Source organism: Crinia signifera, chromosome 4 (assembly GCF_055691185.1).
Source record: "Crinia signifera chromosome 4, ASM5569118v1, whole genome shotgun sequence".
NCBI classification, from domain to species: Eukaryota; Metazoa; Chordata; class Amphibia; order Anura; family Myobatrachidae; genus Crinia; species Crinia signifera.
This window is the reverse complement of record NC_139220.1, coordinates 287,812,983-287,829,227: the sequence shown is the minus strand read 5'-3', so window position 1 is coordinate 287,829,227 and position 16,245 is coordinate 287,812,983. Positions and strand designations below refer to the sequence as shown.

The window sequence follows — 16,245 nt, the reverse complement described above, 5'->3', positions numbered from 1 at the left end:
GGTATTTTTCACAAAAAAACACAGACTGTATCGACCCAAATTTACCACTAATTTGAAGTACAATGTGTCACGAAAAAACAATCTCAAAATCACTGGGATAAGTAAAAGCAAAAAAAAGTTATCCCCACTTAAGTGAGACATGTCAGATTTGAAAAAAATGGCTCTGTCAGGAACGCAAAAACTAGCTCTGTCAGGAAGGGGTTAACTAAACTGCCTTTTGAGCCTCTGGATTCAGTGGGCCTCCCCTGGCTCACACAGAAAACCTTGTTCCTACTAGATATCAGCTTATAGGGTGTCGGACCTCAGTGCCCTTTCATGTAGATCTCCATTCTTAATTTTTCACGAAGACAGGGCGGTCCTTCGTGCCAGACTAGACTACCTTCCCAAAGTGGTATCTAGGTTCCACATTAACTGGGAGATTGTGGTCCCGGTTTATTCTCCTCATCCTTCTTCATCGGATGGAGATGAAGTATCATCGGTGGATGAGTCCATGGAATGTTGTTAGGGCCTTACGCCTTTACGTCTCTAGCACAGCAAGCATCAGGAACACAGAATCAACTGTTTGTCCTGTACAATGCACAGAAGCCTGGTTGGCCAGTGTCTAAACGTACACTGGCATGTTGGTTACGCTACACCATACGCCAGTCATTCTTGTCAGCTGGTGTACCAGTCCCTCATTCGGTGCGGGCACACTCCACAAGGTACGGGGGGACATCGTGGGCCGTGCGGGCTAGGGTCTCGGGCTGAGAGCATTTGCAGAGCAGCCACGTGGTCTTCTGCTCACAACTTCATTAAATGTTATCGTTTCGACACCTTCGCCTCGCCTGATGCGGCCTTTGGCAGAAGTGTCCTCAGTGCAGCTCGGGAGCGTTCCCACCCTTAGGGGACAACAGCTGTAGGATGTCCCAATTCCCCAGCATCCATCTAGGCCGTTAGAAAAAAAAGGGATTTTTGGTTCTGACCTGTAAAATCCTTTTTTTGTAGGCCAAGGTGGATGCTGGGCGCCCACCCTTGCGCTTCAGATCAGTAGTTAAGTTAGTTGGCAGTAGTTGACTGCCTTTGTTTGTATGTTCTGTTCTTCTCTCCTATTCCTCAGCTTGTTAAGTTAAAAATGGTCTCTGAGGACAGGAAGGGGTATTAGGGGGGAGGAGCTACGGGCTGCACTGCCTTAAAGACATAGTGCTACTTGGTGCCCGGTCCTCTCAGACCTGGAATACCCAATTTCCCAGCATGCACCTTGGCCTACGAAAAAAGGATTTTACAGCCAAGAACCACAAATCCCCTTTTTGTTAATGGATATTCTTAAAACCTGGACTGTAGTAGTAGTACGTTTATTTATAAGGCGCCGCAAAGTGTCCGCAGCGCCGTACATAGCAAACAAAAAACAAATTACAAGGTAACGTACAGGGTGTAGTGGCAGAGTTTTGGGAAACACTGAACTGGGAGATTTTCTTCAGCTTGTGCCTTTTGCCTTCTTAATTCCCCATACACTACTATGACTTCTCCCCTGTAAAAGTCACATCTGATTCCTCTTGAGCCGCATAGGAGTTTGCTAGAGAACAAGATCACATGCAGTCCTTTTGTATGTGATTTATCGCATGTTATTCCCCTCCCCACTGCTGGAGGTCGGACCTATCTCCAATCAGATGAGCAGGGGGCCATGCATCATATTGGAGCAGATGTAAATCCCCTGCAATTTGACCACTTTTCACCTGAGTTCTCGGCCCGATCTGTGTGAATCTGGTGAAAAGTGGCCAAATCTGACTAGTGTATGACCAGCTTAATACTCAACACCAGGCATGTCCAAACTATGTCCCTCCTACGGTTGTGAAACTAAAAATCCCATCATGCCTTGCCACAGTGGTGCTATTAGGGAATGCTAAAACTATGGCAAGGCATGCTGGGATGTGTAGTTTCACAACAGCTGGAGGGCCACAGTTTGGACATGCCTGCTTTACACTAATGTCCTGGACCAGACCCATTTTAAACTACGATGCTGATCAGGGTTATTCTGGGTCAGTGATGTTAACCATACACACATTCCCCCAGGACTGTGGCTCCCATGATACGCCCATTCACACTGCCACCCAGCCTGGGTCCATTCCAAAATCAACCCTGCAAGCTACCCAGGTTGGATTCCTGGGTTACTGGACCTAGCTTAACCCTTTTACACTGACTGTGCAGTGGTATAAAAGGTGTATTAGCCACCTCCTGTCTAATAAGATCAACTACTTTATCTTCTTTATTATTTCCTAAGGGCTATCTATTTTGCTTTCACACTAGTTGCTAGTTGTAACCACATTGTGGGTTCCATTTCTTTGTGCTTTTCCAAAACCGTTTTAGTATGAAGGTATGTTGCCTTATTCTTTTTTTCCCCATTCTCTCCTTTTCCTCCAATCTGCAAGAGTCATTTATAAAAAAAAATTCCATCTCTATAAGGTCAGGCTTCCTAAAATCTATCACCTTTATTTTTAGAATGAGTCAGCTTCTGGCTTCACACTAAAGATTGAGTGTGACTGAGAACCTAGGAACCAGTAACCATCAGATTTATCTATTTTTAAAAAATATATATTTATAATTTTTGAAAGGAAACTCAAGCACACTGTACAAAGCAATGGTACAAAGTATAAGGATAGTGAAACACATGTTACATTTCTATAAAACTGAGTGTGACTGAGAACGTAATTGAATTAGGATACTATTCAATCATTTCAATTGAGAGAACAAAAGTGAATTGTTGGGCCATACATCTAAAGTCTAATAATAGAATAGGTACAATATTTAACCGCCCAAGCTCATGTGCTATCAAACTTTACCTCTGCACAAATGGGCTTCCTAACGATAACTTCATGAAGATAAATAAAATACTATTGAGGGGGGAGAGGATGAGAAAATTACTAAGATACTGAGGGGTTATTCAATCTGTGCCAGTGGAAATAGCAGAAATCGCCTATTCAATGCTGCTATCGCCTATTTAATGCTGCTATTACTGACAGCACTGAAGGCAGTCATATCTGACTTTTTATTTATAAATCTGATGTGTTTTGTCAGAAACTGCAAAGGATTGTCAAATTCACAGCCATTTTTCAACAATCTGTGGCTGTTTTTGCCGATCCACAGACTTTCCGACACTCGACAGCCAGAACATTGACTTCTGACTGTCGAATTGGACAAAAACAGCCCGGGATTCCAACTGTTGGGATGTTCTAACAGTCAGAATAACCGCTTGAGACAAGAGATTTCCAAAGCAAGTTTTCAGAGTATTAATATTGACAAACTAGGTTGTCATGCACCTTATAGTACTTATAGAGCTTAAGGAATAACTTTGCTAGTAGAAGCCATGAAATATTTTCATCATTTACACGAATATTGGCAAATAAAATCAAAAAAGTCAGGTAGAAAATCAACACTTGCACTTCTCCTTGTATTTTTTTTGTAAAAAAAAACAATCCATGTTTTCAAATAATTTGAATATATCTGTTTGTGTATCAGGTGTCAAAAGTAGCAATATTGGAACTCTACTTCCGATAAAATTTAGCAACACCATTTCTATATCACAGAAAGTGGAGTTTCTGGCCAAAAATACAATATTTGGATAGGTTGACTGTGAACCTCGTTTAAGTTGGGCGTGTATTTTACTATCCAATTTTTTAGATAGATTTTTTCAATAGTTTCACCACTATGACCAACACTGGCAAAAAAGGGAATATTATATTTAGACTCTGGGAAAAGTCCACCAATAAACAAGTGTCTGCTGACAGAAAATTCATCTTTAAAAAAAATGTACTTTTTTTTTCCAGTAACATTTGATATAACCACATTCCCAGAAGTTGTGGAAAAATGTGCCTGATGTATGGGAACACTTAAGATACATTCCCGTCTCGTCAGACACAAGGAGTGAAATATAATAGGATGAGAGATTCAGAAAGTGAGAGATTTGGTAAGAAATCTCCATTTTTTTTTAAAGCGGCAATCATTTACACTTTAAATCAAACTGCTTTTGCAGTGTAAATGATTGCCGCTTTTAAAAAAAACTAGAGATTTCTTACCAAATCTCTCACTTTCTGATTCTGTCATCCTATTACATTTCACCCAAAAAATTTTCTTTGTGCTTGTGATCTATATGCTCTGTATAAAGTTTGGTACTTGTTTCCTAGCACGGCCACAAATCTTGGCCATCGGGGGTAATTTTAGTGGCCTGCGACGCGACCGACGCGATGCCCCCGATTTTTCCATTGAAATGCATTGAAAACAGTGAAAAATCGGGTCGGTCGCGTCGTGTGCGCTTAAAAATGCTTAAATGGTCCACCCGCGATGGCCGCGATTTCCCCATAGGGAACAATGTTAAATGCCTCAATTTACCCGCGATGACCCCGATTTCCCATAGGAAACAATGTTAAATAGGTCAATTTACCCAAATCATCATAGGGAACAATGGTAAATGGGCCAGAAAGCCCAAAAAACCCCCCTGACCAGTGAAATGTCCCCCCAAAAGTAGTTCACGCCACCCCGCGATGAACGTGAACCCGAAGCGTGGCGAGCGCAGCGAGTCCGCGAGGGGCGGCGGTACGCGTCCTCCGACCTTTTCATACCCCCACTATCCACTAGGGCGTGGAGTGAGAATAGAATAGTGTGGCGAGCGCAGCGAGCCACTGAGCCCGAAGCGTGGCGAGCGCAGCGAGCCCCGCGAGGGGACGCGGATACCTTCACAGGTAAATGCGTCCCTTCGCGGGCTTCACAGGTATCCGCGTCCGCTCGCCACGCTTCGGGCTCGGTGGCTCGCTGTGCTCGCCACACTATTCTATTCTCACTCCACGCCCTAGTGGATAGTGGGGGTATGAAAAGGTCGGAGGACGCGTACCGCCGCCGCTCGCCACGCTTCGGGTTCACGTTGATCACGTGGTGGCGTAAAATACTTTTGGGGGGACATTTCAATGTTCCAGGGTGTTTTTGGCCCATTTACCATTGTTCCTATGATAATTTGGGTAAATTGAGCCATTTAACATTGTTTCCTATGGGAAATCGTGGTCATCGCGGGTAAATTGAGGCATTTAACATTGTTCTCTATGGCGAAATCGCGGGCATCGCGTCTGGCCCATCGCACCCGATTTTTTTGCGCATGCGATGGCCCCGATTTTACCCCCGATGACCGCGATTATGATCGTTGTGGCCATGCTAGGAAACAAGTACCTAAAGTTTTAACATGTACTTTCTGTAGGGAGGAAGCTTGAAGGATATGAATAGTATTGTCAAAGTGGCAAAACAATCCATAAGTATCAATAGTGTCGGCCATATCCCAATTCCATTTCTGAATTATCTTGTGTTGATCTTTTACTACTTGATCCACAAGTAGTAAAAGATCAACACAAGATAATTGTATAAATAGTGTGTTTTATAACCGTAACGCTGTCCATAGTTTAGTAAGGATTGAATGGGGTCTCAAAGTTCTGTTTTACTCACAGCTGAAGGTATAGAGTGTATATATAATGTTTAATTTGTAATATGCATATAGATGTTGTTGATTTAGTCCAAACTTTTCTTGTAGCACTGGGAAAGGACACAGTTCACCAACCAGGTCAAATACATCTTTAATTTTACTAATGCCTTTATGTTAAGTGGTGGAATTCTGCATTATTTAAACCAGGTTGAAAGCAGGTATTACCCACAAAGGGAATCAAAGATTATGATCTAGGATCTCTATGCAGTTCTTTTTATTAATTGACCAGCATACAGCATAGGTTTTTGAGGAATAAATGTTTTAGGTGAGCGTAAAAATCCCACTGGCATATAGGGGTGGACTAGTGCCTGATCTAACTCAAGACTAGAATAGGTGTTTTTATCTGTCAATTATATATCTAAAAAAGACAGCTTGAGACAAATTTAGATTATTATACATGCCTACTCCGCCATTTTTTCATGAGGCTTGTAGTGAAACACGGGAAATTGATTATTTTGTTTTTCTGTATAAATTTGCTAATCTGTATATTCATGAGTAATGTCTTTAGTTAATTTTATTGGCATCATTGCCATGATGAATTTGAATATGATAATTTTGGAAAAATGTAATGAGCAATATCCTACCTAATAAAGAAAGTAGCAACAAATGCCAACCCTCAAGCTTCTTATAAATTTCACCCAACACTTTCGTAAAGTTTAACTTATGTAGATTTTTAGATCTGGATTCCCAAATACTAAGGGCCAGATGTATCAAGCTTCAAAAAGTGCTAAGGTGCAGAGTGATAAACAACCAGCCAATCAGCTCCTTCCTGTCATTTTTCAAACCCAGCCTGTAACATGACAGGTAGGAGCTGATAGGATGGCTGTTTATCACTCTCCACTTTATCACTTTTCATGCTTGATACATCTGGCCCTTAATGTGGGAGATTAGAAAAACAAAAACAAAAAAACAATATGAAAAGAAATCATATAATCTCAATATCATCTCAATGGTCTAGATTTCCTCTGCCTGTGATCGGATAGTATCTACCAGAGATTTATTAAAGGCATCGGTTTTTGTTCTCCCGTAGCTTCCAAAGATTCCACTCGTGATCCGAGATTAATCAAATCTTGTTTAAGACTGGATATTTCAGTATGCACTTCCCCTCACAATTTAATCTCTAGGGAGGTGAAGTCTTCCTTTGTAGGGACATCTGCTTTAGTGGGCAGTGTTTGTAGGAGTTTGACAATTTTGTGGAGATCATGCTGGTCAGTTTGCATCGAGAGCAAGGATGGGTATCCTGAGTCCAATGAGCCCTCTGATACTCCTGAATGGGTTGGGGAGGCAGGGTTCGATGAGGATGCCATAACTCTGTCTCTCTGGGAGCTCAGGTATTTTCGGAGATCAGTGTTCGTCCGAGTTTGTGAAGAGCGAGAGCTTCCTCCTTTTCCCCTATGTTTCTTAGAACTCATGTATGCCTTCTCATTGGATTAATAAATTGTATTGGGTAAAGTGCAGCAGTTAAATTAAAAAACTCCAGTCCAAGAAAAGAGATTACGAGAAAGCTGGCAGAGGTGGAATGAGTAATTAGTATTGAGGTCCACAGTCCATATTAAGTTATAGCTCGCCTCTTATGACATTTGTTGCATGTAGAGATTTGAAGTGTTAGGATTGAGCCGCCAACCCCTCTAGTTTGTAAATATTGTGGACATAACCCCAAGTGGGCTGAGAGGTTATCACATTGCGTGCCTGGAACCATGACTATGTTCAGTATTTATATGTTAGTTGGGTGCCCACTATAGTAAGTATGCTCATATCCCCACTATCCATGTTGGCATGGAGTTGATTTTATATAGTGTGGCGAGCACAGCGAGCCCGAATCGTGGCGAGAGGATGCATAAAACTAAGCAAATCGCTTAGTGGGCACCCAACTAACATATAAGTACCCTATGTTCTTGGCCATAAACTGGAAAAAAACACTTTATGGCCAGAGCCACCAAGCCTGACCACAGGGATTACGAGAAGGAAAATGGAGTTTCTCACTGGACTACCCCCCCCCCCTCCCTCTCATGTACATGGGTGTGAGGGGAAATTCATTACAGTGTCCAGCTTTGAGTTGGTTAAAACTCTGGGAGGTGGGAGGGGATGAGAGGAACTGCAGCTAGAACTACCCTTCTCTCACCATAATCTGTGTCCATTCTTTGGGGGAAATCAGAGAATCATGCTGCGGATGCGCCATACATCTTGACCTGTGAAATCCCCCCTCACCAGCTTGCTATACTTGTGTGTAAGTTAGGCTTCTGAATTATCGCCTTTATTTTTGTATGCGATTGTACCATACTCTGTATTCTAAAATATCCTTAATCATCTTTGTAAACATTTTTGTAACTAAAGCTCTGAAGTATTCTTGGAATTAAATAATTAACATTTCTAGTTCTGATCCTGCGTTACTTATGACTCAAGACCTCGTGAGGCCCACGTTATCTATTTTTGTATCTTGTATTGTGGGTTCAGGTACCGAGTACAAGCGTACCTTGCAAGCAAAGAGCTAAACTGGGCATGTGCTGGTGGCAGTGTACCATATATATGTATGACCCCATGTGTCCAAAGTGACCCCCACGTCACATGCAGTGCTACTTAGATTGACGTATCTGGAGAAACAACCGGTAAGTCTGTGACACCAGCCATAGTGCCTCCTTGTGCAGAAAGGTAAGAAATTGGAATAGAACACCATGTGGACATGCCCCTTCTTGGGTTCTGTGTCCCAAGTCTGTGAGTCCTTTCTATCACCAAATCAGTACAGACATCTTGGGACTTGCAGTAACCGGTGTGACATTTAAAAAAAAATCATATAAACCTTTATGCTTGTTTAATATTCTGCCAAACCCACCACACAAAGATTATATGTACATGACGGGAGTCTGGTGTAAATAGAATCTGCTCCTCCTACATGCATGCAGAGGATGATAAGGACGCACTCACCCCTTGCAGCTCACCCTCGAGCAGTGTATCTTGCATGGTACCACCCGTGTCTCCGGCATCAGACTCCATCTTGGATTCCCTGCGGGCTCTCTCCTGGCTCTGTCTTTTGAAGGGCATTGAGGCCAGAAAACAGCAGCGCAAGCCGCTTAAATGAATGGCCTAACTGGGAGAGGTGAGCGGGTTAACGCTGTGGAGGCTAAGTAGCCGTGTTTTGGGTGTTAAAGCCAGGCGGCAGCAGAGCTCATCCTAGACACAGCTGCTTACATCCCTGCCAGAAACGAAAGCACCCCACACTCAGATATTCCAACACCAAATTTAAAAATTATGTTCAAGGGATAAATCCTATTTCCCACAATACTTTTGTCAGCGATGAAAAGGAGACACTGCTACGGGGCGGAGGGGGAGCGCAGCAGCAGCAGACGCTGCTGCTGTCACTTTGATGGGAGGAGGGAGGGAGCAGCGGCACGGGGCTGGGGAGATCAACGCTGATCTCCCGGCACAGCGATCGCCGGGGAAAGCCGCTGGTCGCAGGAGCATGCTCCTGCGACCATTAGGCAGTGCACACGGGTACAAATCACTGGCAATATGGTCGCTCAGCGACCATATTCCCAGCGATTTTACATGAAATCGCACCCGTGTGTACTCACCTTAATGCTGCATATACTTTTTGTACTAGATCTTGTCGCAAAACCTATGCAATGCAATCTAGTCCAAATTGTATACAATAATTGTACTGTGTATGGGCACCTTAACAGGCAAAAATAGTGCTGGTGGCTACAAATCATACAATTTGTGGACTAACAGAAAAAAATCCCGTGCAGCACCACATAAATCAAACCTAAAGATTTTATATTTTCTTAAAAATGTCTCACCTAGGGGTGACTTGGAAAAATAAAAAAAGATAATATACTAGGGTGCTGTGACTCAAACATTTGGGAACCAATGCGCTGAAGCCATATCACATGCTGCATAAGCACACAATACATTTGCTGGTTCTCTTCTTTCCCGCAGGTTTTGAAGGTACAAGGAGGAAAGGCTTATGGGACTAAATTTATATGATCTTCCAAGAATGCACCCCCAATAAAGGCTTACCTGGAAAGGATGCTCTTCAGTTATTGAAGGCAATGTCAGGGTCTTTATGGTAGATAATCTCCTTGTAACTGCTTTACAGCAGTGTAGTGCCTCGGCTTTGTACATATAGCCATGCCAGGGATGGAATCGATACAACCTGCAAGTGCCATCGTATACAAACACAACATTGTGATATAACTGGTAACAAAAGGTTGAACTTTATGGACCAAGTCTTTATTCAACCTACAAGTACCCACAAGAAAACACCAATTCGGCACACCATACACCGCCGAATTGGGCACACACAATCCATTCTTGGCAAAGGACGCGCAAGCGTGAGAGATACTTTTGGATGTTGGCATTACAGCAAGCCCCTTAGCTAGCAACTGTATACAGACACACACACACACACACACACACACACCTGCCAAGATCAAGGACACCAAAGGGCACACTCCTCTCTACTTAGTGAACAGCTATTCATATTGCCTCTGCCAGGCAGCTTAATAGGTAAACTACATTTGAACTAGGCCACCGAAGTAAGGCATAGCGTAATACTTCAGTGCAAAATAAAAAACAAAAATAAATTAGTTGGTTGAGGAAGTTATTACAAATACAAACTGTCGATTACTGTAACAGAAAAGCCTACAGTCTCAAAGTGTTCATTCACAATGTTGCATAAAAACCCCCTTAAATAACACATTTTCATAATTCCCAATCGCATCTCAAATTTTTTTTTTAACAAAAACAAAAGTTTATACCTATTTATGAAGCATCCCTCCACACAATTTTAGGAAAAACACATGGGTAGGGAGTATTCAACGGATTCCTTTTCTACATGTATTACCAGAGCTGGGCACCACAACTCTGTCCCAGAGGACGCAAATTTTGTTCAGAAATTAAAACGGAAATGATTTCATTAGAACATCCTGTTATTTCATTTCTGTAATCAGATCTCAGTGCTTTCCATGTAGACAGTGAAGGATATTGATCAAATCCAATTGCAAAAAAAGGTAATAGTCACCCACTTTATATAATTAAAAAAGAAAAATAATCTTAATACGGCAACTTTTTCTGAAACTTGTCCACACGAAAATGGTCCGATTTAGGATTTATTTCATAGCAAAAAAAAAAAAGCTGGTTGTACAGAGCATTGGAATTGTAGCACACAGAGTGGGTGGATGTTCGGAGATCAAAGAATTTGTATTTGTAAGTGAAATACCAGGAAATCAGTTTATTACAAGTAAAATCTACACATCTTTTAGAGTAAAAATTCTATTTATTTCTTAAATTCACAGACAGTCTTTAATTATAAGAACATGGTAATACAAGCCGTGATACATGTGGTTTGATATAAATTTGGTATTTCGTATTTAATTCAATTTGTGATGCTCTGCAGGGTCTATCTGGCAGCAGAATAGGATGGAAAAAAAAATAGGTTAAATAAAAAGTGCAACCCAGGCACCATATGAAAATGAGAAATTGAAAGATTATTTCCTAGTGAAGGATACAGACAGGGCTCCAACCTAAAAGCAACAATTAACAGATCAGATGAAATGTACTGCTCCTCTGAGGAAAGTGCTAGACGAGTTACCTTGCCAGCTGTACAAAACCGTTTCATTTTTCTTCTACGTAATTTTCAATTTGTATTGCATGTCATTTTCAATTTGCTCACTTAATCATTGATGGATTAGATATGTAACAAATTAGATTAACACTGTCCAAGTTTTTTTTTTTTTTTTATTAAAAACCCTGAAAATCTAATACAAAATTGGCAAACTTTGACCTGTCAAGATTATGCCGACCAAATGGGAATGGTTATGTTAAACACCACAATCAGTTAAGAAAGAACGTGGGGAGATCAGCTCGTGCAAATATAAAAATGGTTAAGCTCCATGGGGGGGGGGGGGGGGGGGGGGGGGTCGGTGTAGAGAGATAAATCTGATTTATTGCTCTAAGCAAAATTCAGGATTTTCTGTCATCAGAAATGAATTAGATTGTCTGTAAAATTGGGCAAAGCCTTAATAATCTTCTCAAAATTATTATTAAGATACTTGCATCTGGCTACCGCTGAAGATGATCTCTTCAAGCCCATACACACTAGAAGATTATGTTACCAATCTTGTTGCTTGGAATGAAAATCTGGAAATTGTTGGGAGCGAACGACAATTGACCATTTGCTCCTAAAGATGGAAAACAGACAAATATTTATCCTACAGTCAAAATGTTAAATCAATGTATGCAGATGACTGCTTTTGTCCATTTTCCAGTGTTTGGAAGCAAACGGTTGATTGTAATTTGTTCCCAGAAATTTCCAGATTTTCATTCCAACCATCCAGATTGGTAACAATCTTATAGTGTGTATGGGCCTTTACTGTTCTTTAATTATATGATTGCATTTAAAATGTCAGGTAAATGTGTTCACTAAAAAAAAAAATGAAGTCGCCCTTAGGGTAAGGCTGTATAAACAATCCAAATAGGATCGATCACCCGACAGAGATAGCAATAAAAAAAAAAAAAAAAAACGAAAAAAAAAACCTAAAGAAATAAATACATTTAAAGATAAAATCAATACATGTATCTAATATTTCAGCGGCTTAGAAAAAATTATCTACATAGATCTTTGTTTGGAGAAATGCTTAAAAATAACTTAAATACACTAATTATATATAAGAAAAGATTTGTCTAATCTAGCAGAAAAATAGCAATTTAAAATAAAAGCCTATTTAAGAAACATTAATAACTTACAGGCAAATTTTTTTTTTTTTTAAATGACAAGTCGATAAAGCAAACAAATTGGCAGTTGTGGGCCCTACACACAGGCCGCCGAGTGTTTTGCGTGAAGCTACTTCCCTCAGAACGCTCAGTCTCTCCCGCACACAGAGCTGCAGAGAGAGGTGTCAGTGTCCGGGTTCTCAGTTGAGAACACTGGCCCCGACCGTGCATGCAGGTTATTAATCGCCACAGGATTCAAACCAGTGGGGCCGCGCACTGCACGCTCTACACTCAGATTTACATGCGTCTTCCGGCATTTTCTGAGCGATTTCGTAAAATCGCTCAGAAAAGGCCTGAATGTGGCCCTATGTGTAGGGCCCATAACACTCAGAAGCTACTGCAAAAATGTTTAGCTATGATGGGCCTCAAACCGCCCTGAGCAAATGAGGTCAGACATATCTAATAGTTGAGCAACACAATTTGCACACTGCCCTTTACCTAGAAAACCCAGAGCCAATACAACGAACATCTCTACAATGATGGTAATTCTAGGTCTACATCTATAGAGGAACAGGAGACATTAACTTGTAAGACCAGTATACTACGAGCCTATGATCACATTATTCCAATCAGAACAATACTGAGCTTATTATATTACATATGTATTTGCTGTAGACTAAGATTTGACAGGTATTTTTGTATTAAAAAAAAAAAAAAAACCTGAAAGGAATAAAACTGAAAATATACCATTTATAAAGTCGTTTATGTAATTTTACTGAAAAATATGCAGACTAGAAATACACGTTATTCTGCAAATACATAGCTTCTAGAGAAGGGAGAAAAGGAATCGGAATACTTGCTCGATCGAGTCTTTAGCAATACATTTTGAAGAAAGTCTCTGTCAGACGAGTTTCCTTTGTTTAATTCAGCAAGAGCTCTAACAAAGATGGATTACTTTTAATACATAGAATGTTTAGCATCCTTTGTTAGTGGATAGAACTTGTTTTGTATTTGAGGTGTCAGTAAAAAATAGATTGCAGGTAAAATATGAAGGGAAAAAAAAAAAAATCAACACTTGGCATATGAAGTTTTAAGCAGTCTCCTAAAATCAAATGGATCACGTAACTGGAGTAATATTAGAATGCAGCCACAAGAGGGCAGTAAGGCAATTAGAAAAAGGTGTCCAGAGGATAGTTGAAACACTGTTTAATAGGCATAATGCATGGAGGAACTGGGCTGTGATTTCAGACACACAGAAAAGCCCATCAACCCTAGCAGTAGAAATCTCCCAGTTATCCCAGAGTACTTGGCAGATGAACGGAGATTCTCTTCTCATTTCCTCAAAATAAATATTCAGAGCAAATACAGCAAAAACTACATTGATCAAGTGTAGCGTTCTGCTAGACTGAATGTATTAAACGCGTCTGTTCTGTACACATCTTTCAACTTTACCTCTAAAGTGTTTGTCAGAGATCTTCACCCCTGCAGAGCATCACATAAACCCTTCTTCACTTTGTAAATACTGAACAAGTAGAACCCCCACAAATGTTACATAGCCCCTGATATTGCCAAATAGTCAATCCCCGCACCCTTCACCATTTCCACCAACACCCCACATGGAAGAGAGCAACCTCCCGCAGGATATTACAGAGGACGATGGGTGGGAGTTAAAAAGGTGGGCAACAAAAGGCAAAGGGGTCAAAACCAACATAAATATTTTTTCATATATGCAGCAAAAGTAAAATGAAATGAAAATATAATAAAAAAAAAGACTTTATTGCATGAAATCAGTTACAACACAGACTTCTGTGCCTGTTGCTCAGAATATGGGAGGGGCTGGGACAGGCCTCTATCTAAAAAAAAAAAAAAAGAAAAAAAGGGGGGAGACAACAAAGGAGAGATGTGAAGGATAAAAGGAAACAGAGCTTATGGCACAAAGGATTTTAGTTTTTTTGTGTTTTCTTTTTTTTAAACAGTTCAAATTATATATATATTTATATAAAATAAAAAATAAAAAAAAGGAGTAAAATTACAGAGACAGGAGGAGGACAGCCGGAGGGGAAGGTGAGTTTTTATCAAATTAACAGGGTATTAAACCGAGATCAGAACAATTAAAGATCCCCCTCCCTTCCCCACCACACACACGCACGTGCTCACACACACACTGGGCCCGCACTACACATACATCTGCTTGGCATTACTTCAGTGCCTATAGTGGGAGGGCGTAGGGGTCCTGCAGAGTATTGGATTGTGTGTGAGCAGCTCACTGCTGCTGGACTCCCAAGACTTCACAGCATGACGCGGGGAGCCATCTTTGCATGTACAATGTAGAAGCTGCTACAGTGTATATTAAACATGTACAGTCCCAAGGGCCACTAGCACAGTTGTAACCCTAACCCTGGGCTCTACACCAAGCCACTTGCAGGTTTTTCAGTTGGACCATCCTGTCGGAAACCGAGCCTGGCAGCCAAAGCAGACTAGCACTGCCCTACATGTATAGGATGCCCGCGAGAGGATGTAGAGATGCTGCAGCAGCCAATGACGGGAGCCATGCAAAGAAATGGTCAGCCCAGCAGAAAACGATGTAGAATAGGGAACATTAAAGTAAAAAAAAAAAAAAAAAAAGATACATCCATATCATTCATGCAACTACATGTATGTGGCCGTATACAGCTCGTCAGCATGTATACACGTAAGCAATATACAAAGCAGTGACGAAAAGTGCAGTATGTAAAATGTGTCTGCGCGTACAGGGCTATGTGATAAGGTTTGATTATTTGTATATGGTACGTAATCTGAGCAGTTTCAGCATCCATATAGAGGGGAATTAATACCTGAGTTTCAAGAGCAATTTGGGTGTACAAGGACACACACACACACAGACAGGATGTACAGCTGCTGGGGGAAGAGAGGGTAATACAATCATTGCAGGCACATAGAAATGTGTGTACAAAAATAGATGGGTCTAAAACAGGGGTTTCCATGGTATATGAAATGCAGCCAACATTGTAAGATCAGGCACAGAACGTGATGCATGCATACTAGCACATATAGAAGATGCATAGATCTGTGCAGAGCATTCTGTGTTCAATGGGATGGCACCATTTCTATATCAAATCCAGCTAATGTCAAAGTTATTAACCAAGTTTTTTTTTGTAGTGGATCATATATATATATATATATTATTATTTTTGCAATTCATATTTAAGCCATTATATATCAGCAATGTTACTTTAAAAAAAATGCTCCGCACTTACATACACTTTCTATAGCATGAAGCATGCATGTACTACGTTACAGACATACATTTGCTTTGCATCTCTCCTCGGAACTCGACAATTAAAACTTTAATGTGCAATGGCAGAATGGTGTATGAGTGACGGGATATATATATATATATATAAACAAGGTTAAACAGGCCCACGGGAGCTGCAAGTTGCCTACAGACCAATTGGATTATATACACCAGTAATCCCTACGCGCAGAAGTGATTTTTTTGCACACACAATGAGCAATGTTCTGCAGCCCTCTCAGTCCTAACACAATCAAGCACATGTTGTACACAAGCTCATTCGCTGCAGAGTGCTCCTCCCCACTTCTCATAGAAAAGGGGGTTACAGAGACTTTGTGTCACCATGAACACCCCCCAAGAGTCTGTGATCTTCCAAGTCGCTCTACACGAGGGGGTGACATAAGGAGCATTTACTGCACAATGATCCAAACTTAAGCCGAACATCTCCTCACTTTCATCATTATCACTTCCGGAGACTCCATGTTTCAGTTTACAAGAGCTGGGATAAAAACACATGAAGGGCATGAATGTCAGCGTCTCTCTCGTGGGGTGGTGTCCCTTTTGCCCCATTGTGACATTTAAAATTAAAATAAAAAAACGTGGAGATGAAGGGATTGAGCTGTGGAGAATAAAGTGGTGGAGGAGGTGACGGTGAGAAGATTGAAGTCTCAAGAGAATAAGTTCTGCTCAAATATCTCCATTAGTTCACTCTGAAAATTCATGTCTATGGATGGGGTCATCTGTGGAA

The 16,245-nt window shown here is 41.0% G+C and overlaps 1 protein-coding gene across 5 annotated transcripts in view; it reads right to left on the bottom strand.

The window, feature by feature from the left end:
* Window positions 1–12,266: 12,266 nt before the first annotated feature.
* BRD4 (bromodomain containing 4) overlaps window positions 12,267–16,245 on the bottom strand; it is a 52,748-nt gene continuing 48,769 nt past the window's right edge. For all 5 annotated transcript variants that reach the window (XM_083184918.1, XM_083184920.1, XM_083184919.1 and 2 more), the window contains one exon: window positions 12,267–16,237. In XM_083184918.1, coding sequence (XP_083041044.1) covers window positions 16,166–16,237 — 72 coding nt within the window. In that variant the 3' untranslated portion in view covers window positions 12,267–16,165. The remainder of the gene's footprint in view (window positions 16,238–16,245) is intronic.